The 21064-nt window shown below is 48.5% G+C and overlaps 8 protein-coding genes, besides 1 other annotated feature; 7 read left to right on the forward strand and 1 right to left on the reverse strand.

The window, feature by feature from the left end:
• Positions 1 to 698: 698 nt before the first annotated feature.
• Positions 699 to 780, reverse strand: a tRNA (tRNA-Ser).
• Positions 781 to 1112: 332 nt separating this feature from the next.
• FFUJ_10925 (uncharacterized protein) lies at positions 1113 to 2327 on the forward strand (the record flags this gene model as incomplete). The annotated part of the gene is made up of 1 exon (XM_023569765.1): positions 1113 to 2327. One exon carries the CDS (start codon positions 1113 to 1115, stop codon positions 2325 to 2327), a length of 1215 nt encoding a protein of 404 aa, XP_023436931.1.
• A 1512-nt stretch (positions 2328 to 3839) lies between these two features.
• Positions 3840 to 5646, forward strand: FFUJ_10926 (uncharacterized protein; the record flags this gene model as incomplete). XM_023569766.1 has 2 exons in its annotated part: positions 3840 to 3891; positions 3944 to 5646. 2 exons carry the CDS (start codon positions 3840 to 3842, stop codon positions 5644 to 5646), a joined length of 1755 nt encoding a protein of 584 aa, XP_023436932.1.
• Positions 5647 to 6423: 777 nt separating this feature from the next.
• On the forward strand, positions 6424 to 7958 carry FFUJ_10927 (related to sugar transporter; the record flags this gene model as incomplete). XM_023569767.1 has 3 exons in its annotated part: positions 6424 to 6485; positions 6541 to 7702; positions 7755 to 7958. The coding sequence occupies 3 exons, from the start codon at positions 6424 to 6426 to the stop codon at positions 7956 to 7958; spliced, it is 1428 nt and encodes a 475-aa protein (XP_023436933.1).
• A 979-nt stretch (positions 7959 to 8937) lies between these two features.
• On the forward strand, positions 8938 to 9882 carry FFUJ_10928 (uncharacterized protein; the record flags this gene model as incomplete). XM_023569768.1 has 8 exons in its annotated part: positions 8938 to 9185; positions 9250 to 9286; positions 9341 to 9358; positions 9425 to 9449; positions 9499 to 9519; positions 9578 to 9693; positions 9744 to 9764; positions 9820 to 9882. 8 exons carry the CDS (start codon positions 8938 to 8940, stop codon positions 9880 to 9882), a joined length of 549 nt encoding a protein of 182 aa, XP_023436934.1.
• Positions 9883 to 10316: 434 nt separating this feature from the next.
• FFUJ_10929 (uncharacterized protein) lies at positions 10317 to 11222 on the forward strand (the record flags this gene model as incomplete). XM_023569769.1 has 5 exons in its annotated part: positions 10317 to 10421; positions 10495 to 10575; positions 10930 to 10959; positions 11013 to 11045; positions 11151 to 11222. The coding sequence occupies 5 exons, from the start codon at positions 10317 to 10319 to the stop codon at positions 11220 to 11222; spliced, it is 321 nt and encodes a 106-aa protein (XP_023436935.1).
• A 629-nt stretch (positions 11223 to 11851) lies between these two features.
• FFUJ_10930 (uncharacterized protein) lies at positions 11852 to 13495 on the reverse strand (the record flags this gene model as incomplete). XM_023569770.1 has 3 exons in its annotated part: positions 11852 to 12540; positions 12597 to 13297; positions 13368 to 13495. The coding sequence occupies 3 exons, from the start codon at positions 13493 to 13495 to the stop codon at positions 11852 to 11854; spliced, it is 1518 nt and encodes a 505-aa protein (XP_023436936.1).
• A 3749-nt stretch (positions 13496 to 17244) lies between these two features.
• FFUJ_10931 (uncharacterized protein) lies at positions 17245 to 18405 on the forward strand (the record flags this gene model as incomplete). Its single annotated transcript, XM_023569771.1, has 1 exon — positions 17245 to 18405. The coding sequence occupies one exon, from the start codon at positions 17245 to 17247 to the stop codon at positions 18403 to 18405; it is 1161 nt and encodes a 386-aa protein (XP_023436937.1).
• Positions 18406 to 19122: 717 nt separating this feature from the next.
• On the forward strand, positions 19123 to 20979 carry FFUJ_10932 (related to triacylglycerol lipase II precursor; the record flags this gene model as incomplete). XM_023569772.1 has 5 exons in its annotated part: positions 19123 to 19383; positions 19433 to 19661; positions 19711 to 20532; positions 20588 to 20773; positions 20822 to 20979. 5 exons carry the CDS (start codon positions 19123 to 19125, stop codon positions 20977 to 20979), a joined length of 1656 nt encoding a protein of 551 aa, XP_023436938.1.
• Between the last annotated feature and the right edge of the window lie 85 nt (positions 20980 to 21064).

The raw sequence follows: 21064 nt of genomic DNA on the forward strand, positions 1-21064 counted from the left end.
GCTGAAGCAAATCATATCATGCATTTGTCACACCACCTGCCTTGGCGGAGATTAAGCTCTTTGGCCCTCTGAAGCAAGGGCAAATTGGGAGCGCGTCAGCGAAATCTTGTTGGATCTGGTGAACTTTCCGTATCCCCTGCTATGGAGGGCTGAGCATAGTTTCTTTCGGGAGGTCTGCTTCCACCGAGGCGTCTAACATTAGATGCCGTACAAACCATCTTTTTCATGTGAAACTAACTCAACCTAAAGGCCTTTAAGGAATTACGAGATCCTGGGAGTAGGTTGTTGCGGAAGCATATGTCTATGCTTAAACGGTAGACAACGGGTAGACAACCTACCCTAATTCACACAGAATGAGTCTATGGTTTATGCTCTATAGACCAAACAACAAGCTCGAAACTCTCAAAATACATACAATCATCTTATACAGGGAGCATAAGGTAAACCATGTACTATTATTGCATTTCATTGCGTTTTGTTAGTAAAGAAAATGTCCCAGTAGCTATGCTGGTTTTCACCGATATATTAGTAACAGCTAGGTAAAATATAAATATTAATTATTACAGTATTATAGCTATTTAGAGAGGCCAAGTATATTAAAGATAATATAGAAATAGGGGGGGGGGGGGGGGGGAATATAGGGAGAGATTGTAGTATATTAAAGTAATAAAATTAGGAAAAGGCCAAAAAGTTACATTCGACGTGGGCCTGATTCGAACAGACGCCCCCGAAGGGAATAGATTTCTAGTCTATCGCATTAGACCACTCTGCCACCACGCCTTTTCAGTTGCTAGACGATGCTCCAAGGGTGGTTATATCGTGGAGCGGGAATTAGCTTCACCCCGCGCACAGGACCAGCTATAACTGTCGGTGATCTAAAAATCATCTTCTTAGGCTTGGGCACTCTGTATTTTTGAGTTGTAAGTACGAAATTTCTCTTTCCTTGTTCCCACGTGCAATTGTTCTGTATCACATTCGTCATCGTCAAAGTGGATTCAATCACCAATCAACATCCGCTGATTCGTCCGCTCGTAACAAAACCCATATCTTCTCCTCCCTCACCAAAAACGCAAACTCAAAAGTTCGCCAAGGGTTATTATTAACAACAAAAAATGCCCTCTCACGAAAATGAATACGAGATAAATAACCATTCCTCTGCCGCGCGCTCTCATGCCGATTTTCCGTGGCACCCCTTGCAGTCTCGTATTCAAGATGTCATCGCCCCAGGCAGACTCATAATCGTCGGTGACGTACACGGCCATTTGCCCGAACTGAAGAAATTACTGGAAAAAGTCGCGTATAGCAAGTCCGATGGAGATAAACTCATTTTCGTCGGGGACTTGATCAACAAGGGGCCTGATAGCCCGGGTGTTGTCCAGTTGGCGATGGAGCTCGGGGCGAGTGCGATAAGAGGGAATAATGAGGACAGGGTGCTTGCTGCGCATACTGCTATCAAAAGGGGGGAGGATACGAAGCTTATTGAACGGTCAAAGAGGCTGGCGCTCGAAGCGGAAAAGGAGAAGGAGGTCACAAATGGCGAGCTGGCCCCATCAGAGTCGAAGGAGGATTTGAAGTCAATATCACCGGAGGACCTCAAGCCTTACAGTTCGGAAAGTGACTTTACAACTGCCGCCAATCTTACCGACAAGCAGATTTCCTGGCTGGCATCGCAGCCGCTGATTCTGCGTATCAAGCTTCGAAAGGGAGCGACCTCACCGCCCTGGAACTCTGGGACTCTACTTGTCGCACATGGCGGCCTGGTTCCCTTACTTCCACTGGAAGAGCAAGATCCATGGGCTGTCATGAATATGCGAGGATTGGTGTACAAAGACCCAGAAGCTACTGTTACTGAGCCCATTCGAGCAGGTCTACTCAAGGGAGCCAAGAGTCGGACGAGACGATACGCGGCATATCACGATGCCACTGATGCCGATATAAGAAGCGAGTTGGCGAAATGGGTAGATGTCGTTAATGGCGGCGAAGGCTTCAGTGGTCAGTATAAAGAGGGCGTTGTTGGATTTCCTCTCGAGACCCGAGAAGGCGACTGGTGGATTGATGCTTGGAATCGATGGCAGAGCTCGATCGAGGATCCCGAGAAACGTAGCATTGTCGTCTATGGCCATGATGCAAGAGTTGGAATACAGGTTGGCGCAGACTTGCCCGAGGTTCCAAGATATACCTTTGGTCTAGATTCTGGCTGTGTATACGGGAAGAGCTTGACGGCTATTGTCATTGATGAGAAGGAGGATGGTAAGGGACTGTCGCATTCGATAGTCCAGGCTGATGCGATCAAGGAGGATGAAGAAAAACACGGAGAGGCGGTTTGATATTCTCATCCAATTCATTAGCTTCTCGAAGAGAATGTGATGAGGCTTGCAGATCAGCATGGTCGACAGCTGCTGCTGCTATTGCTATCCAAAGCCACAGACTTAGCTATGTCATACTTCAGCGCGAGTCAACTGATTCAAAGGTGACATGCTATTCGCCTGCAGCCTGTAGGTTTCGTATACGTCCTCCTCTTTAATTACTTATTCATGTGAAACATACTGAACTTGATCGCTTTGGGTAAGCGTCATTGTTCTCAAAAATGATGCTCCGATTTTGGTCCGAGCTAAGCCATTTTCACGCCCTACGCAGAGCGTCACGCGCCACGACCTACCAGCACCGATTGGACCAATGCTGTGTTATCATTCGCGAATGTCACCAACAACAACAGCAGCGACGCTTAGGAAAATAGATGGAAAGTCAAAGAATGTTATCTTATTGATGAAATTATCGAGGTCTTGACAGAATGGTAATTTAGTCAACTCATGTCGTCAAACCTCTTCCGTTGGTACATACACGCTTACCGGCTCGCTGGTCTTCAAGGTGCAGCAGCTGGCAAAGGATGTAACCTTGTGATGGCTCTGAGATAGCTCCGATCGCGCTCGATGTTCTGTAGTAAGCGCGGATGAAAGTAAGGATCGGTGTACCAGCCTCTCCAAAACTCGTTGGGCTGAGCCTGACCCAGCTGGTGGCGAGCAGAAGGCAATGCTTTGTGAGCTGCGGCATCAATTCTTGAACAATCGAGGTCAAACTGCCTTGGGAATAATTATGTAATCTGAGATGTAGAATTGAATTGTGCCATGATTTACTCATTTGCAGTGCTCTCATAGAATTGTCGTGCTTCTTCACCGTCATCGCTGGGGAATAAGAAGCAGCGATTATACTGAAGATGGGGTACTCGAGATCTGGAACGTATCGTTTAGTGGATATTCAAATAAGCATCTACTGAAGAATGGAAAATAATTGGCCGGCTTGCAAGTCTACGTGCTGTTCAATGCCAGCGTAAAAGGCTTCCGCACCACCAGCGCTCAGAGCTGAGCTTGGTGAGTCAGGCCGTCTCCGGAGAGAATATTGAACCAACAATCCGTAGAAGCAAGCTCATACCGCTAAAGTGACGCATGGCTTTGTCTTCGTTGGAGATTTAATGAGATAATCTTATCTATGACTCGTCATATATGGAGAAGGTCTGTGCCAACGCGCATGAGTAATCACTCTAATATGGCAAACTATGGAGAAAGAAAGTCGGGGAAACACTACGATTGCGGCTGAAAAGATCAGAAGTAAATCGCCTCTGACTGTTCCGTGATGGAGACGTAGTATCGCATATTCGGTGTCACGAAATTTTGGTCAAGGTGGGGGTTAGTCTCACTCCGATTCCGGAAAGTCAACGACGCCTTTTGTCATCAAGAAGGCGCCTCTATGACTGACTTTGCCTGGCCTCAACACCATCGCAAAACTACCTAATAACTACAGGCGATTGTCCGCAGGTAATTGCAGGGACAAAGGTCGAAGCAATGGGGTCCAGTGCACCGAGACGGCCGCCGTCGGATGACGTTGATGGCGATAGTAAGCAGATTTTCATCTCGGGTTTGAGATCCGCTAATGCGTAACCCGATAGTCTTGACCTTCTCGGAACTCGATTTTGCAAGACTTGGACTCGCGAATGGAACAGTTGGTGAGAGAAACACGCCGATTCAGGACCAGGGAGCTCAGCAATCGTATTTTCCGCCTCAGAATGACGAGTTTTCGTTCGGCCATGAGCATCTCGATTTCACGCATGACTTGCTCAACTCCATGATCCCACCAGAACAACAAAGCGAATTCTGGCTTGATCCTGCATTGAGCCTGAATTCGTGGCAAACACCCGCTGCGGCACAGACACCAACTGGGGGAACCATCTCGCCATTGGCAACATCGGGTAATCGAGCGGGAACTCCGACAACGACATCCCCATTTGGAGTTCCTGGATTCGGACAATCGTTCAACGGTTCTCCGATAGCTGAGACTTCCCAACGCGGACTTCCACGGAAACGAAGCCATTATTTCCGTCGCCAGCCTCATCGAACGGGGAGTGATCCAATCTCAATACCTCGCCATAACCATCAACGCGACAGCACTTTGGATCCTATGCAGAGATGGCAAGAATCGCCTCCGGAAGCTGAAGCGGCGTCACTATCCGCCATTGCTGATGCACTACAAAAAACACCATTGAGAACTCGCTCATCCGCTGGGAGCCTAGGTCGAAGTCGAGTTGGGAGTCGCGCAGGGTCAACGCATAGTTTAGGAAGTGCGACGAGCTGTTCTTCTGCATCAGTTGGATCACCCCAGTCCACGACTCGCAAAGGTTCGTTGAAAGGGCGAGTCACCAAGTCAAAACGTTCTTCTACCACCAAAGCCAAAGAACCCCAGAACAGACGGTTTCCTTGCACGTTTTGCTGCGACAAGTTCAAAAGTAAGTATGACTGGGCTCGACACGAAAAGTCCCTTCATCTCGACCTTGCTGGCTGGCGATGTGCGCCTTTCGGAGGAGTAGTGGTGTCCCCGGAAACAGGGCGAAACCACTGTGCATACTGCAGCCAACTCGACCCAACTCCAGAGCATCTCGAAACTCACAACCACGCTGGTTGTCAGAATGACGACAAACCTCCTGTCTTCAGTCGGAAGGATCATCTCACCCAACACCTTCGACTCGTCCACCACGTGAAAACGGTACCGGCTATAGATTCGTGGAAGGTTGAGGGACCGCCCGTGAAATCGAGATGTGGAATCTGCGGGCTTCGAATGGAGACGTGGAAAGAACGAATCGAACATCTGGCGAAACATTTTCGAAAGGGTGATACTATGGCTGATTGGAAGGGCGACCATGATTTTGAACCGCATGTCAAGGCTTGTGTAACGAATGCGCTGTCACCTTATATGATCGAGGTCGAAGGAAAATGTCCCGTGCCCTTCTCGGCGACTGATCCAAGCTGTCGAGACCATCTTCTTCAGATTCGAGAGAACGTCGGCCGATCCACGGACTTTACTGAGGGGAATCTGGGCAATTTGGACGCAGTAGAAGAAACTGCAGCGCCGCCGCAACGCTCAATGACACAGGACAGCAGCTCCATGGCCTTCCCCGAATTTCTGGTCCACCACTTGGGCAGATACGCACAGCGACAGATGAGTCTCGGGGTCATCCCAACAGATGAGATGTTTCAGACTGAAGCGAGGAGGATTGTATACGACACCTCGGATCCATGGGATCAGACGCTAGCGGATAACAAGGACTGGCTTTCGTGTTTCAAAGAACATCATGTTCATGGTTCTCCAGGCAACTGAGGGTTTCTGGCAGACGGTAAAGAGGACATTCCTTGGAACGGTTTATAGGTAGATTGGAAAACTGGTGTTTGTAGCCCTGGACTGGGCTTTAGATTGCGTTATATTTAAAGACTAGATAGTAATAAACGAGATTGATAATGTAGTTATATATAAACCTCTCGTCTTTACGCCTTATGCCTACTAATAAGTTCAACGATGTCAATCACAGAAGGCGTAGGGCGTAGGGCGTGTTTTCGGGAGCGAGGTTCGGCCACATCATGCGTATCGCGAGCAATGAACCATGGAAGAACATATACCCGGTATTGAGTTTCAGCGTAGATGGTGTTGAACCATAAAAGTGCTCGCTAGATGTACTAAAAGTAGGGTCCGCGTCGATGAGAGCCTCAAATTGTTGGATGCTATTTATAGTGTATCTAATCGAGAAATTCCCATACCATGCATTGCACCAGGATCACAGACCCATGTAGCACACATCAGATAGACAAAAGAGATTGAGAGAAAGATAATGTTATCTCCATCACATCACATGCATATCTCAAAACAGACTTCAACGCGAACTGATAAACGCCCCAGGTAATCAATCCGAGAGTGGCAACTCCGCCAGCCCCATCGGCCATGAAAGAGGAAATCCGAAGCGCCTGCGTCTCCATAATAAAAATGTGATCACACCGACTGAAAAGATTGCGCAAGACTAGAGAGATAAGCTTAAATATCGAGTAGTTGTTTTCTTTAACTATGATTCTATAGGTCTCATCGTAAGGTTGCTGAATTGCAAAGATGAAGGTGCCGTTGTATGCGAGCGCTGGTGTCGCAACCTCTTGTGTTGCGTTCCTCTTTGGGTATGTTCTCCAATCGTGATAGCTCCGAGAACGATTATCTAATTACGTTGTTTAGAATGGACACTGGGAGTATTGGTCCTATCACCACTATGACTGCCTTCAAGGAAACCTTTGGCGACTTCTCCGCAACTATCCACGGCGTTATCGTGTCGACAATTCTCATCCCTGGGGCTTTGACGGCGCTTATTGCTGGTGCTCTAGCACATCGTTTCGGACAAGTGAGACTCATCGCCATAGGATCCATCATATTCGGTATCGGTGCTGCAATCGAATGCGGCGCTCCTTATCTCGGTGTCTTCATCCTCGGTCGGCTCATCAAAGGAATGGGCGAGGGTCTGTTTCTCAGCAATGTCTACGTTCAAGTATCAGAGATGTCTCCCTCCAGGGTGAGAGGCATCATGACCGCGCTTCCGCAGTTTTCCATTACTACTGGTATTGTGACTGGGTACTTCACCTGCTACGGAACATCGCGGCTCGGTAGCTCGTCTATCACATGGCGTCTGCCTCTCGCCATTGTTGCATTTCTCGGCCTTCTTCTGTCGATGGTGGCTTTCATCGTCCCTCCATCTCCACGGTGGCTTCTGTCCAAGGGACGCACAGATGAAGCTCGAACGGTTTGTCGACAACTCGGCATTGATGAAGTTGAAGAGAAGGAGCTTCTCGCTCAGGTCTATGATACCCCGGGTGGTTTAGATGGCGAGACATCGCTGTGGCAAGACATTCAACATACTTTTAGAGATTTCCGATGTGCATTCTCGGCACCATACCGCGGTAGAACAGCCTTCGCTTGCTTTCTCATGGGTATGCAGCAATTCAGTGGCATAGATGGAGTACTCTACTATGCGCCCATTCTATTCACACAAGCAGGTCTAAGCGGCGAGAAAGCCTCGTTCTTGGCATCAGGAATTTCTGCTGTCGTAATTCTCGCAGCTACTCTTCCTGCGACAATCTTCGCTGAGCAGTGGGGTCGGAGAATGCAAAGTATCTTGGGTGGAGTTTTGATCGTCGGTTTGATGGTGATCATGGGATCGCTATATGCGTCTGGGCAAGTCCACCCTGAGTACGGCGCAGGGAGATGGGTTGTCATCGTCTGCATCTATCTCTTCGCTATTGCTTTCAGCTTCACCTGGGCCATTGGCTTCCGAACTTGGGTTGTTGAGAGTATGCCAAGACGGACGAGAAGCAGTGCTTCGAGTCTCGCGCAAAGTTCAAACTGGGTGGGTGAAGCTCCAAAGATGGTGTTGTGATATGTACTAACTTGTTTGATAGGCTGCTAACTATATCGTCGCCCTCGTTACACCGGTGTTGCTCGACAAGTCCTCGTTTGGCGCATACTACCTCTTCGCCGGATGCAGTCTCGCCACAACGATAATGGTTGTTCTGTTCATGAATGAGACGAAAGGCTATAGCTTGGAGGAAATCGAGAAGAGGCATGAGAGGACGAGGGACAAGAGAATCCCACTGAACCTTTAAAGTCATGTCACGCAAGGATAGCCTTATCTTGTAATGAGAATGGATTAATGTATCAATACTCCCCTACAGAGGCCCAAACTTTAAGAAGGTTTGCCTGAGATGCGCGAGGATCCACAGCATCATCAAATAAAGCAGCCATCTCGGAGAGGCGTCGGATTTTGGGGTGGATGCAACTCTTATATAGGTAACTAGCTTACCATAAAGGCGATACAGCATATTAGGCGGAAGCAGGTTATGCGTTCACTCCAAATAAGGCGTCATAACCTGAAATATGATCGCGCATGGCCACTAAAAGTTAAACAGTAGGGGGAGGTTTTGTGTAGATGGGCTGTTCAGTTTGCCCCAATAGCCAAGGAGCGAGGTCGCGAGACGAGCGTTTATAATACAACAATGATGTTCTGAGGGAGACATCGAGTAACTGATGCCCTGTTCTATTGATACACCATTCACAGTAAGATTCAGATGTGCTTTTCACTGTTTCAGCCGAGACCTGTCGCTGACAGCTCATTTTCACTAATAGGTAGATATGGTATGGTATGGGTTGCTGTCAATGATAATTAGAGCTTATGATAACTTGATGAGAAACATCATGCTGACACAAAGAAATATCCTAATCAAGTTAAGCTCCTAGAAGGGAGTAAGTATATATTATTTTCTATTGAAATGTTTTACTAACAACCTAAAATAACTAAGTAAAACGAAATGATCCTTGGGCTAAGGAAGTACCGTTTGCAGGTTCTGCTCAGAGGGCAGCTTCAGTTGCTTAGAGCCATTCTCAATCGCCCAATGCACGAATTTTAATATAACGCGGTGTACAAACTGTCGCTTAGAGAGAACAGCAACTTACCTAAGTTGCAACTCACTGTTTCCATTTGGTGCCATCCTGAGGTAACTTCCTCTCCCGCCTCTCCCGCCCTCCTGCTCTTGCCTACCATAGTTTTACCATGCTGACCACCCCTCTTGTTTCTCTCTTGCAAACATGATCGTTCAACTCTTGCATCTTCCAAATTCCTCACAAACCATCGCGCAAGAAATCCAAGCCACTTCTCAAATGCGAGCCTCGAACATCACCCGTCTGGTCACTTCACAAGGAACCACCTGGTTCACTCAACACCTCGATAACCTTCTCCGCCGCCGCTACAAGCATCCTCGCCTTCTCTCGACTATAGTATTTGAGACGAAGCGCCGGAATGGTGGTCTTTGCCCTCCCCTGCGGGGGTCCAAAAAGTAAGTCACTCTTGGAAGCGGCTCTCTTCCATTTATTCAACGATCAATTTCACTGACTAACTAGTTCAATTTCTAGCCCAACTTTAAAGTCAGTCCAACCTGTATCCTCATGATCCCACTGATGCTCATTCCCGTATACTAAACTACTTGTTCAGAACACCGGCACACTATCGGTAAGTGTCAACACACTTTAGCTTCTACTTATGACAAGACCAAACTGACGATGTTTCTCTTTGTAGCACGCCAAGGAAATGGTCGCCGTAAGTATTCTCCCGATCCTCCATTACTGAACAATACACTGACAATTCTATAGTGGCTGAAAAGCCGGGCAGAAGTAAGATTAATGGCATGTAGTGTTCACTGTGGACATGCACTGACATGGATGTGTGTAGGCCCGAGAAAAAGAACGACTGGCCCTGGTGGCCCTAGTGGCGGTGAGGTTAATTGCATCCCCACAGCCTTGGTACAGAAGCTTGCGGCCAAGGAGGCCGAGTCCTCCTCGATCGAGGTGAGTGAATCGTCCAATCTGCTGAAAAAAGCTATACTAATAATGTCTAGGATCTTTTCGCCGCGGCGGTTGTAAGTCATGCTTCTTGTAACCATGTAAGAACAGATTTAGCTAACAGACTTGTAGAAAAGGAAGAAGGAGGCCAAGCCCGAGGAGACAGAGCCCGAGGAGGAAAGATATCGACAATGAGACTAAAGTCGGCGGCCTCGCATGCGTGCTCGCATGTCTGCAAAGTTACGCGATCAAGAATACACAGCAATGGCAAATTGGGGAAGGGCGCATAAGGTACAGGAGGGATGCGAGAGCCAGCATTTAGGATGAGAAGAAATAAACTCTTCAAACTTGAGGGTCTATTCATACTGAAGTATCCTAAAGTTGTCTAAGATTATGCTGCCCTTACCTAAAGCTGGCCTAAGACTTGTGCATGAGATCTCGTGTTCTTGACGTAACAATAAAACGCCAATGACAGTTAAACTCTGCGTGCACTGTAGGTACCTGCAAGTGGTGGTTGCTTCCATTTGGTGTTGTCCATCTCGAGGTGGGTAGTTCCCTCGACTCCCACCCTCGCCTGCCTTGGTTTTGCCGCCAAAGGCCACCTTCTTCTGCCTGTGTTTCCTCTTGTCATGACTCAACTCCCACATCTTCCGCATTGCCAACCTCACGCTACAAACCATCGCGCAAAAGATTCAAGCCACTTCAAATGGCAAGCCCTCGATATCTTCTGCGCGGTGAGTCTCCCTTTTTACTCGACGTTCCTGGTCGAGCGTCCTGCTGAGACTGTTGACTGATTCTTGATCGCAGTCCACGTACATTTCCATCTCCGCCGTTCCTCGTCTTGCCGCTAACACGCAGTTCGTACAGAGCCCTTCAAAGCCCACCGGTGTAAGTTCAACTTGTCCTCCATCCCATCTTTGACACTTCTAACATGTCTGTTTTCATCTAGTCCTTTCAAAAATTTCAAACTTGTAAGTTTCCCCTCCGTGGCTTGATCCGCCCCCAATTCCAAGCACTCTCAGCTGACCAGTCATACAGTCAACACATCAAACGCAATAAGATCAATTTACCACCTGAGTAACGACACGCCTAGCTATGCACAGGATTGCTGATAGTCCTTACAGATGGCTCCCAAAAGACCCGTGAGTGTGACCGTCCCTTCCAGCACCCTCCCTAAAACCCATCCATAACATGCGACTGCGATCATCAATTCATGGACACGATTACTGACAACTTTCTTAGGAGATCAAGTTCAGCAGTGTGCCTTTGGCAGTAAGTCATGAACAGTCGATGATTACATGAATCAATAGCTAATGTTTGTCTAGCAACGTATCACATCCGTGTCTTCGGACACAAGTGTAAGCACATATCCCTTGTCCTCTAGCATTAGGTTTCATGGAACATCCTCGTCGCATTCGCTTATATTCTTCAATGTCGTACACATGCTGACAGCCTTTCCACAGTCCCGAAAAGCAGTACGTACCACTCTATCATCGACCGAACACATCAAGATCTTGGAGGGCATGGGTTTCTGACAGAGAGGTGATTAGTCCAACCACTCCGTTGCGTCGGCGACCGGGAGCCCGAGTCTGCAAAGTGATGCGATCAGAATTTCACGACAATGGCAAATATAGTTGGGGGATAACACTGTTCAAGGATGGAAATGGACCATGGCACAAACCAAGATGACTGCGAGGGCCAGTATTTGGGATGAAAAAGGAATAAACTCGTCAAACTTTAGGCTTTGCCCATACTAAACTCCCCTAAAGCTGGTCTAAGCTACTGTGATACCCCCCTAAGGCTCGTCTAAAATTTGCGCAACGTGGGGACCGAGGTCTCGCGTTCCTGCATGCGAAATGTCTAGGTTGTGAACTAGATGTGTTATTTGCAGTCGAGACTTGCGGCGGAAAGCTTAAACTAACAGAGAGAATTGAGTGTTCTCGCATGGGTCGAGCGTGACTTGTTGAGAGGATCGATCAAATGAACAGTCAAACTTGTATATTCAGGATTTGCCGTACCGCCCCCTTCCTCGTAGATCTATATCCGATTACATTCTCTATTTATACACCGACTCCCATGTATTGATCTCCAGACTGTGGACATGGGGAATTGAAACGCCGATCGACCTTGTAAACCACAAAACTCCAGCATCAAAATGAACCGTCTACCAAGGCATACCGTTTTGCTTGATCAGATCGTCCTCGGAAGTCTTGAAGCTCTCCGACTCCTTGAGGAACTGCTTGTGGAAAGTCTCGAGAAGAACACCAGGGAAGACAGCACCGACAGCCTGGACAAGACGATCCTCCTTGCCGATCCAAACGTGCTTGATGAACTTGCCGTCACAGCCTGATCGGCTCTCGGGAAAGCCGTTAGCCTCGGTACAAGGCAGGGAGAGAATCTCATCGGGATACTCGTAGCGGATGAATGTGCCGAAACCGCCCTGGTCGGTTGGTTGCCAGCCCTTTCGGTTGCGGAACTCAGTGCAGCCGGGGAACTTGCCGCCGTCATTGGCACAGTCATCCCACTCCTTGAAGATCTCGTATGTCTTGTTCTTGTTCTGCATGATCATGAAACCAGTGTTCAGGAACAGGTTTCCTCGTCGGTCGCGGTTATGCTGGGTGTCGGGATCGTAGGGGAGGGCAAGGGAGTTGTTCTGGGGAGAAATGCTCCAGTAGTTCATGAGCCACTCGAGTGGGAGGTCGAGACGATTGAAGAGAGCGTCGGAGTCGATGAAGACGCAGACGTCGTGCTTCTTCAGAACCTGCGAGAGGACGGAGGGCTTCTTCCACGAATCGCGACGGTCGGGGTAGCCATTGATCTTGATGTGGTAGTACTGGTATCCGTGGATCTTGGCTGTTGAGACATCAGTACACCGCGAATGCTGGGAAGGGTATAAGCGAGGGACTTACAGTAGACCCAGTGGTTCAGTGTGCCACCGGATGGGCCGTGGACTTCTCGGCTCTTATTCCACGTCATTTCGTCGGACCAGATCTGGCCGGGCTTGTCGAAGCGACGGCTCTCGAGGTCGATGATGCACAGCTTCTTGCCGAGGGGCTCATTCCAAATGGGCTTGTCGGAGGGAAGCTTGGAGGGCCAGTGGCCGTAGGGGTAGTATTCAGGCTCGTTGACCTTTACGGCGGGCTTGATCCATTGCTCGGGTGTGAAGGCATCGAGATTAGGACCGGTGGGCGCATCGGGAATGGCGGGAGCTTCAGGTGTTTCCTCGACTTCGGTTTCGGGGATGAACTCTTCCTCATTCTCGTGGTCATGTTCATGTTCGTGGTCGTGCGCTTCCTCGTGCTCGTGCTCGTGGTCATGCTCTTGCTCTTGCTCCGGCTCAGCGGCAGGCGAAGCAGCAGCAGCGGGAGTCGGAGAAGCATTCGCAGCCTGCTCCTCAGCCTCAGCAATCTCCTCGGGATCGCTAGGCTCCTCCGCAGGATCAGCCTCAGGCTTATCGGGCGTAACAGCATGGTGATGCTCCTCAGGCTTCGGCGTCTCAGCTACGACCTCAACAGCGGGTGTCGCGCCGATCTCTTCATCTTCGCCGGGTACGAAAGTCGGGGCAGCAGCAGCGGCTTCTTTCTCGGGGACAAAAGGCGCGGGTTCGTTGCTGTTTAGAAGGGATAATTGTCAGATAAAGTTTATCGCTGCGAAAAAGAGGGGGAAATGGAAAATCTTACACTCCGCTCTTTACGGCAGCTGTCGACTCGGAGGGAGTCTTTAGGTGGAAATGCGCAAGACCAAGAAATATGGTGACGAAAACGACGGCGGCCAAGAGCACGGCTCTGTTTGACCTTGGGACGGTCATTTTCTGGCGATCGGACGACGATTAATCTGCTGTGTGATGGGATGATAAAAAGAATGTAAGAAAAACGAATGTCGGAAAGCAAGAAAAATAAAAAATAAAGCAAGACAAGAAAGTGACAGACAGCTGAGCTGAGAGAGGGGGGAATAAAGGAACTGACAACAGACCCCTGACTCTCTTTTTTAAACCGGTCCAGGGGGTTCTTACTTTAGATACAGTATCATTTTGGCTCTCCCTACCGTAGCGATCTTGCTGGTGCTTGTCTCAGCACAGGTAGCGCTTCATAACGGTTGGTCAAGGCTTGACGCCTCGTTGATCCACTGTAATCAATCTGCGACGACGCCTGTAGAAAAGGGGACCATGAGGCCACGGTAGTTGGGATTTAACCTTGCTTTGTCGGTTGTTTCTGATGAAGTGTTCTTCCGCCGATGAGACTGATGAAATCGAAGATTGGAGTGTCTTCATAAGGTTATTATTAGAGTCTTGACTGATGGTGATACTGTACTGGGCACTGTAGGTTGCACGCGATGCGGGGGTGCTTACGCTTACTTTGCCTTTTGGTGTTGGTCCCTTTAACGGATCCTGTTCCGCCAAGCAATTTCTTACCCAGATCTCGTCACTCTTCCAGCGTCTTTCTCGAAGCGCATCGCCAGAATGTTCTTTCAAGGGCTCTGCCATCAATTGCAGCGTCTTTTTGTCTTGAGGAGTCAATAAGCACTCACAATCTCACATCACCGCCGAGGCAATCAGTGTCTGATCACGCTTTGCTACCTCTAAACTTTGAATGTTGCAGGGCTGTAACTCTGTTTTTCTCCTCCCGAAACTGCCGTCGCTAGCATCAGACTCAACGGTCGGGCGCCACGGTTTGAGCCAAACCAACCTCTGCCTCAACGACGCCCCCTCAAATGTCCACTGCCGTCGCAAAATGAAGCTTTCCATGTGCACTCACTGAACAGAAGAAATATTCTCCTCTCTCGATTACTTTTGTCTTCATTTGAGCTGCAAAAAAGAGGGGGCTCTTTGTTACACCACGATTCCTCAGCTGAAGCTAAAGACGCCACTTGAAACGGGTTTTAATTGGATGGCTGCTGAACTCCGCCCGCCCCCTTGCTTTGGTGATGATGCTTATGACCGGTAATCATTCCTGTAGGTAGGAATCCTCTGGGCCTGAATCGCTTCAGCACTGTCAGTTGCGCGTTGATATGCTTCAAGCGCAAAGCAACTGCTTCCGTGCTCTGCTTCTTCAATGACCATCGCGACAAGCTACTCCGATAACCAACTCCCGATAAACCCCTGGGCTAACGCAGTCTATGTCCCTGATCAGATTCTAATCCCTGTCACCTGAAAACGCATTCTGTCAATAGCGCGCCCAGCCACCAATCAGCATCCATCTATCTGCTCCACCCTAGGCTAACGATGTTTTGGGTCATGGTCCCTCCACGCTATCGATTTGTTTCAACTCCTTTTGTCACGCTATTGAAGCTATCGCCAGTTTCTGCGGCTTCGATTCAGGGGGCAATTAATTTTCGTACAAATTTTGTGGCTCGTTAGGTTCAGGTGCTACCACCTGTCAGTCGTCAATATCCGCAATGCCGGCGCCTCGAACAGCCAGCTATAGGGTATGGCAAAGTCGTCACTTCATTTCTCCCCAACCATCTTCACAATAGCCAATACTCAGGCCTACTTAGCCATGGCTAAGATCACGGGCGTGTTCCTGTAAAATGATTGACTACCGAGTGCACTTGGCCATTTTAAATATGTTTATTGTTCAGAAAATTGTAGGAATTGTATAAGATAACTGATCTTCTTCGAAAACATGCAAAAGTCTACAGAAATCTATCAGGTCCATGGGAAACGCATCAGTTCCAAATGTCTTCAACAAAGGCCTAGTATCTCTGAAATTTGACGTGTGGAGAGTTTGCAGTCTTGAAATGCCCATATTGTCATCAGATGCACAAGAATATGAACAGGTCTATAATACCTCGGTCAAGTAAGCATCAAACACTTGGGATAAATGACAAGTTGGGACAAGTCTGAGCCGGTATTGCAAAAGATTTTGATAATAAATAATTGAAAAGCTCCAAGAATATACTGCAAAACTACCTACTAATATAATTTATGCTTTAGATCTGACAGTAAACCTTCATCGTCAAGCTGAGGTGCTTAAAATATCGCAAGTCATCGTGTAGAGGCTCCAAGCCTCTTCTAGGAACAAGGTTCATACTGACCTGAGCCCGCCTCCTTCACAAAATTCTCAAATATTACTATGGGCAACCAACCCAATTTCAGTCACTCGGCAATAGTGCCAGAGACGACCAACCTGAAAGCCGGCAATGTCGGAGAGCTCAAGAACACTCGCAACGTGTTTTCGGAAACGAAGAGCAAATTGTGTACCACCGACCTTACCAAGTTGACTGGGGAAGTTTTACCTGTAAATAAAAGTCTCATAAGAGATCAATAAGCGGCTGTACCTTGGAGTCAGTCAGTCGAAGGTGATTGACCGTGTCTGCCTCTACCAAAAAATTGCAAGGTGCCCTTACGGGTATTCTAGGTATTCTTATTGCCAGCACTACCTTATAAGTTATAACGAGCGTGCCTCGGACGAGTCTGCTTAGTGGCTGAGCCCCAAGTCGGAGCTATTCTTGCAATACCTTCGGCACGACGATATTTGAAGTTGAGTTGAAGGTGACGTACTTGGGCATATGAAATGATTGGATCGGGTGTTGCAAGTTGTTGAAATGGAGGCATTGGCGCTGATCGAAGAGATCAACGAGAAGGATGGTTATGCTTTTCTTTCTACCTTTCTCGCACCGAGACCATTTTGATACAAACGTATACACTCGCGAAGTAGGGAGACCCTAGTCGTCATCACCATGGCCACCGGAGATTTCAAAGCGATGGCAGGTATGGTTAAGTTTATGTAGCATTCGAGGACGTGTGGACCTCGATGACTGTCTCTCATTCCAGAATATTGAGCTGAGTGGCGTCAGAGCTCTATAAGCTTTGATGAATTGTGGACGACCGAGAGTGACAGAAGCTAGAAGCTCCTTTCTAACTTCGTCTTCGATTATCAGTGCAACGAACTTCTGAAAACGACGTTTATCTCTTAAAATTTATTGCAGAGATAAGGAGATCAACGGTTATAATAAATGCTACAAGGAATTGAAGGCAGGTCCTGATACACCAAGTTGGGCCATCGGTTAGCCACTTGAGCGGCCAAAGTTTTCCAGAATGACATTCACATCGAATGAAGCTGGCTCTGCAAACTATTCATGATGCTAGAAAGCAATTCACCCACTAGATTATCAGATTGACGGCGAGAAGCCTCTGAAGGCGACGGAGAAGAAAGGGTACCAAGAAAACGGAAACCAACAAAGCTTACGATCCTCATATGACAGCACCACAGACTCCGAAATTCGGAAGGGCAATACAAAACTATTGTCGCATATTAAAATGCAAATTGATCATTTATCCAGGGCTTGGCCTGACGATCCCTCATACAGACCCTAAATGATCATAGGCAGTTTTGAACGGTCTGAAACAGAAGCTTATTCAAGGCTTCGTTTCGCATCGCCATCCTTTTCATTTAAAGCTCGTGTTTTCCATATAAACAAAACATGCTAGGAACTTAACGCACCATCTACAGGTCCAAGCTCTTGCATACTCAGTAAACTCAATAATTATCTGGCATATAAACTGGGAAAGACGCCTAAAATGCCGTGTGAAATTTCCAGACTCAACTGTAGTTCACAATGCTGTTCAAGACATCTTTATTGTCGGCATTATTGCCTTCGGCGATAACAGCCGCAAAAACATGCAAACTGCCAAGAACCGATGCCCACTTTAGTGTTGGACATGGGTTTCAGGACGACTGTATTTCTGGAACTGGTACAATCCAGGGTTACATGATCTTTGTCGATTTTTCCGACGCTCAATCACCAGCTTCCGAATCCGTCAAAGAGCTTCGCGATCTTCTTGTACCGGATGCAGCAAAATGGTACCAGACGGCCAGCTATGGCCAGCTTGAACTCAATATCACAGCCGATACTGCCAAGTTCTACCGCATGCCCAAATCTGCAGCATCGTATAGATGGGAAGAGGGCTTTAGCGCTGAACAACATCTGTCTTATATCCAAGATGCTCTCGACGCGTATACAAACAATGGCGCGAGAGCACCGCCCGCCGAGACGGACATTCTCTACATCGCGACAACACGCAACAACGACAAGATGACCCGATCACTCGGATCCAGCTTCAGTGTCTCTACACGTAATGGGAAACTCGTCTCCCGAAGAGCTGTCACTTTCGGCGCCGATCCCTACATCTCGTGGGGCTATAAGGCGGTCAATCACGAGACAGGACACTCGATGTGTTTGCCCGACTACTACCCTAATACGCCGGATCTGCCGACTGGCTACTACACTGGAGGATGGAGTATCATGGGAAATGTGGGAGGAGTAGCACCTGATTTCTTTGCTTGGGATAAATGGAGACTTGGATGGTTGGCCGATAGGGCCATTGACTGTATTCTTGAGCATGGTACGACAAAGCATATGTTGACTCCTGTTGAAGTTGAGGGCGGCGTCAAGGCTGTTGTCGTTGCTAAGAGCGACACTTCTGCTTTGGTTGTTGAAGCTCGAGTGGCGAAGGGCGTTGATGGGGATGTTTGCGCACCGGGAGTTCTTCTGTATACTGTTGATACAACGCTAGCCACGTCGGAGGGTTCAATCAAGGTCTTGGATCCGACGCCCGGATCGAACGGCTGCGGGGATAACAATGGCGCGGAACCATTGAACGACGGGACTTTGTCGATGAATGGGAAGACGTCGTTTGAGGCCTCGGGATGGGGAGTCAAGGTCACGTTGATTGATGACAAAAATGGCCAGTTCAATATCGAGGTTCAATATTCTTAGAACCGTTTAGCTAGGGTTGCATTGCATACGAGAATTTGGGGAGAAATATAGGTCGTTTATTGGCTGCAACATCTTGACCTGCAGAATAGATGACAATCACTTTACCCACGAGTCGTGAACACCGACGGGATTTACGATCATGACTGGTTATAATCATGACGAGGTAGTATCGGCCAAGTCCCCCTCGGCCAACTCCAGGTCCATGGTTCCATCACTAGTGGTCCAGCTGCCAATTACGGTCCGATCACAAGAACCTTAACGGCCCGTTTGTGGTTCCCCATCGATATATCCGGGGTTTCAAGTCTCCCGATGTTTTGCCATCCAAGGTCCCCGCATGATGTTTATTTGCGATTCCCCATGGGGAATACTCTTGCGTGCATCATTCGACTGCGATCCAGCAAAAGGGCGGACGGCAGTTGACCTCGGCAAGCGTGAATATTCGGAACTGTGGTCGAAATAGGGAATGGCATGGCTGTAGCGTGGTATCCCTGGTTGATAATATACGTGATGCATTGAGAGGTTTTGATGGGTTTTATGGGAATTGTTCCGCATGACGTTTCTGTTCTCCGCTCGATGGCACTCTAGCCGGAGCTTTAGTCAATAAGTTGACCAAGACCTTGGTTTTCCCAATACTGTCGGCACAATAAATAATCTCGAGTTCCACTAGCAAGATGGTTCTGAGACTCGAGAAGTGTCACGCCAAGCCTTCTTTCCAACATGCGTTCTCTCTTGAAACTGGCCACTGCGGTCGCCCTTCTCACTGGAGGCGTTCTTGGACGACAAGCACCTGCTGTGCGAGTCAAGAACGGTACCCTTGAGGGCAAATATGTCGCTGGATTAGATCAAGATCTCTTCCTCGGTGTTCCCTTTGCTCAACCTCCCGTCGGCCAACTTCGTCTCCAGAACCCTCAGCCTTTGAACGAGACTTTCAAGGTCAAGAAGGTCACCAAGTATGCTGATTCTTGTGTCGGTTATGGGGTGAGTCTTCCTCCTCATGTTCGTCTGAAGCGTCTCTGACATTGCTTAGAATAGCCCTGATCAAGGTCCTGCGACCTTCAGCGAGGACTGCCTGACTCTAAACATTGTCAGGCCCGCTGTGTCCAAGGGTGGCAAGAAGGAGAAACTTCCAGTTGGTGTCTTTATCCACGGTGGAGGTTGGACCATGGACTTTAGCGCCAACGGTGTTTACAACATGAGCTTCATGGTAGAGGAGTCTGTCAAGATGGGCAAGCCCTTCATTGGAGTCTCCGTCGACTGTAAGCCGATAATCCTCTACCAACTAGACCTGTGACTAACGGTCAGCAGACAGACTTTCTTTCTGGGGATTTATGGCCAGCAAGGATATCCTCGATGCTGGAGTTGCCAACCTCGGCTTGAAGGACCAGCGCATTGCCCTGCACTGGGTCAAGGAGAATATTGCTGCCTTCGGTGGTGACCCTTCAAAGGTTACCATCTTCGGTGAGAGTGCTGGCGGTGGTAACGTCGGTTACCAAGCCATGGCTTACGGAGGTATTGACGAGGGGCTATTCCGTGGTATCATCGCCGAATCTGGAGCTGATGGCACTGACATGAAGAACTACACCGGACCGCAGCAGCGCTACGACACTATCGTCAAGGCAGTTGGCTGTGATAAGGAATCCGACAAGCTTGCTTGTCTCCGCCAAGTTCCCTTCGAGAAGCTCAATGCCACGAGTACTAAGATCCAGGGCAGCTTCTACCCTGTCGTTGACGATGACTTTGTTCCCGACTATCCCTCCAGGCTTCTCGCCGACGGAAACTTCACCAAGGTGCCTCTCATGGCTGGAACAAATGCCGATGAGGGTAGCTTCTTTGGTCTGCCCGGCGTTGACTCTACTGAAGAGGCTGTTTCTAAGCTTCGAGCTGCTGGACTTGATGGTGATACTATCGACACGCTCTTGGCTCTGTATCCCAACATCGACGCTCTTGGGATTCCATCGGGTTACCGTTACAAGCCAAGTGATCCTGTCAAGAAGCAATATAAGAGATGGGCTGCTCTGCAGGGCGACCAGCTCTTCATGTCGTGGAGACGTGCGCGAACCGATGCTTGGTCTAAGCACAACGTGACTTCATACGCATACCTATTCGAGTCTCCCAACACCAATATGCGTAAGTATAGCCTCGTACGCTTGAGATGATTTGTACTTACTGACATGGACTGTAGCCGACTACATTGGAACTCCTCACTTCGTCGAGGTCGCCTACGTTTTCTACAACTTGCTCGGCCAAGGCTACGGCAAGGGCCAAGGCCCTCTTGTCAACGCGTCAAAAGAGGTTCTCGACCTTGCTAAGCTCGTGAGCCATATGTGGATCAGTTTCATCACCGAGCTCAACCCCAACGAACACGGAAGTAAGTTTTTCATGCCCCCTACATGTGCAATATCACTAACCTTTGTAGTTTCCGGTATTCCCGAGTGGCCTGTTTTCAACAATGGCGGTGGCTACGGCGAGCACTTCTACTTCAATCCTAATGGATCGATGGCTCAGCCTGATACTCTCCGACTGGCTGGTACTACGTTTATGAACTCGATTTCAGCCGACCAGTATGGAAGATAAACTTGAAGGATCTGTCTTTCTTTCTTCAGTTATATAGTTGTCAATCATCGATGGATGAGTTGGGGTACAAATCTTGACATAGTGT

This window comes from Fusarium fujikuroi, chromosome FFUJ_chr10 (genome assembly GCF_900079805.1).
Source record: "Fusarium fujikuroi IMI 58289 draft genome, chromosome FFUJ_chr10".
Taxonomy (NCBI): Eukaryota; Fungi; Ascomycota; class Sordariomycetes; order Hypocreales; family Nectriaceae; genus Fusarium; species Fusarium fujikuroi.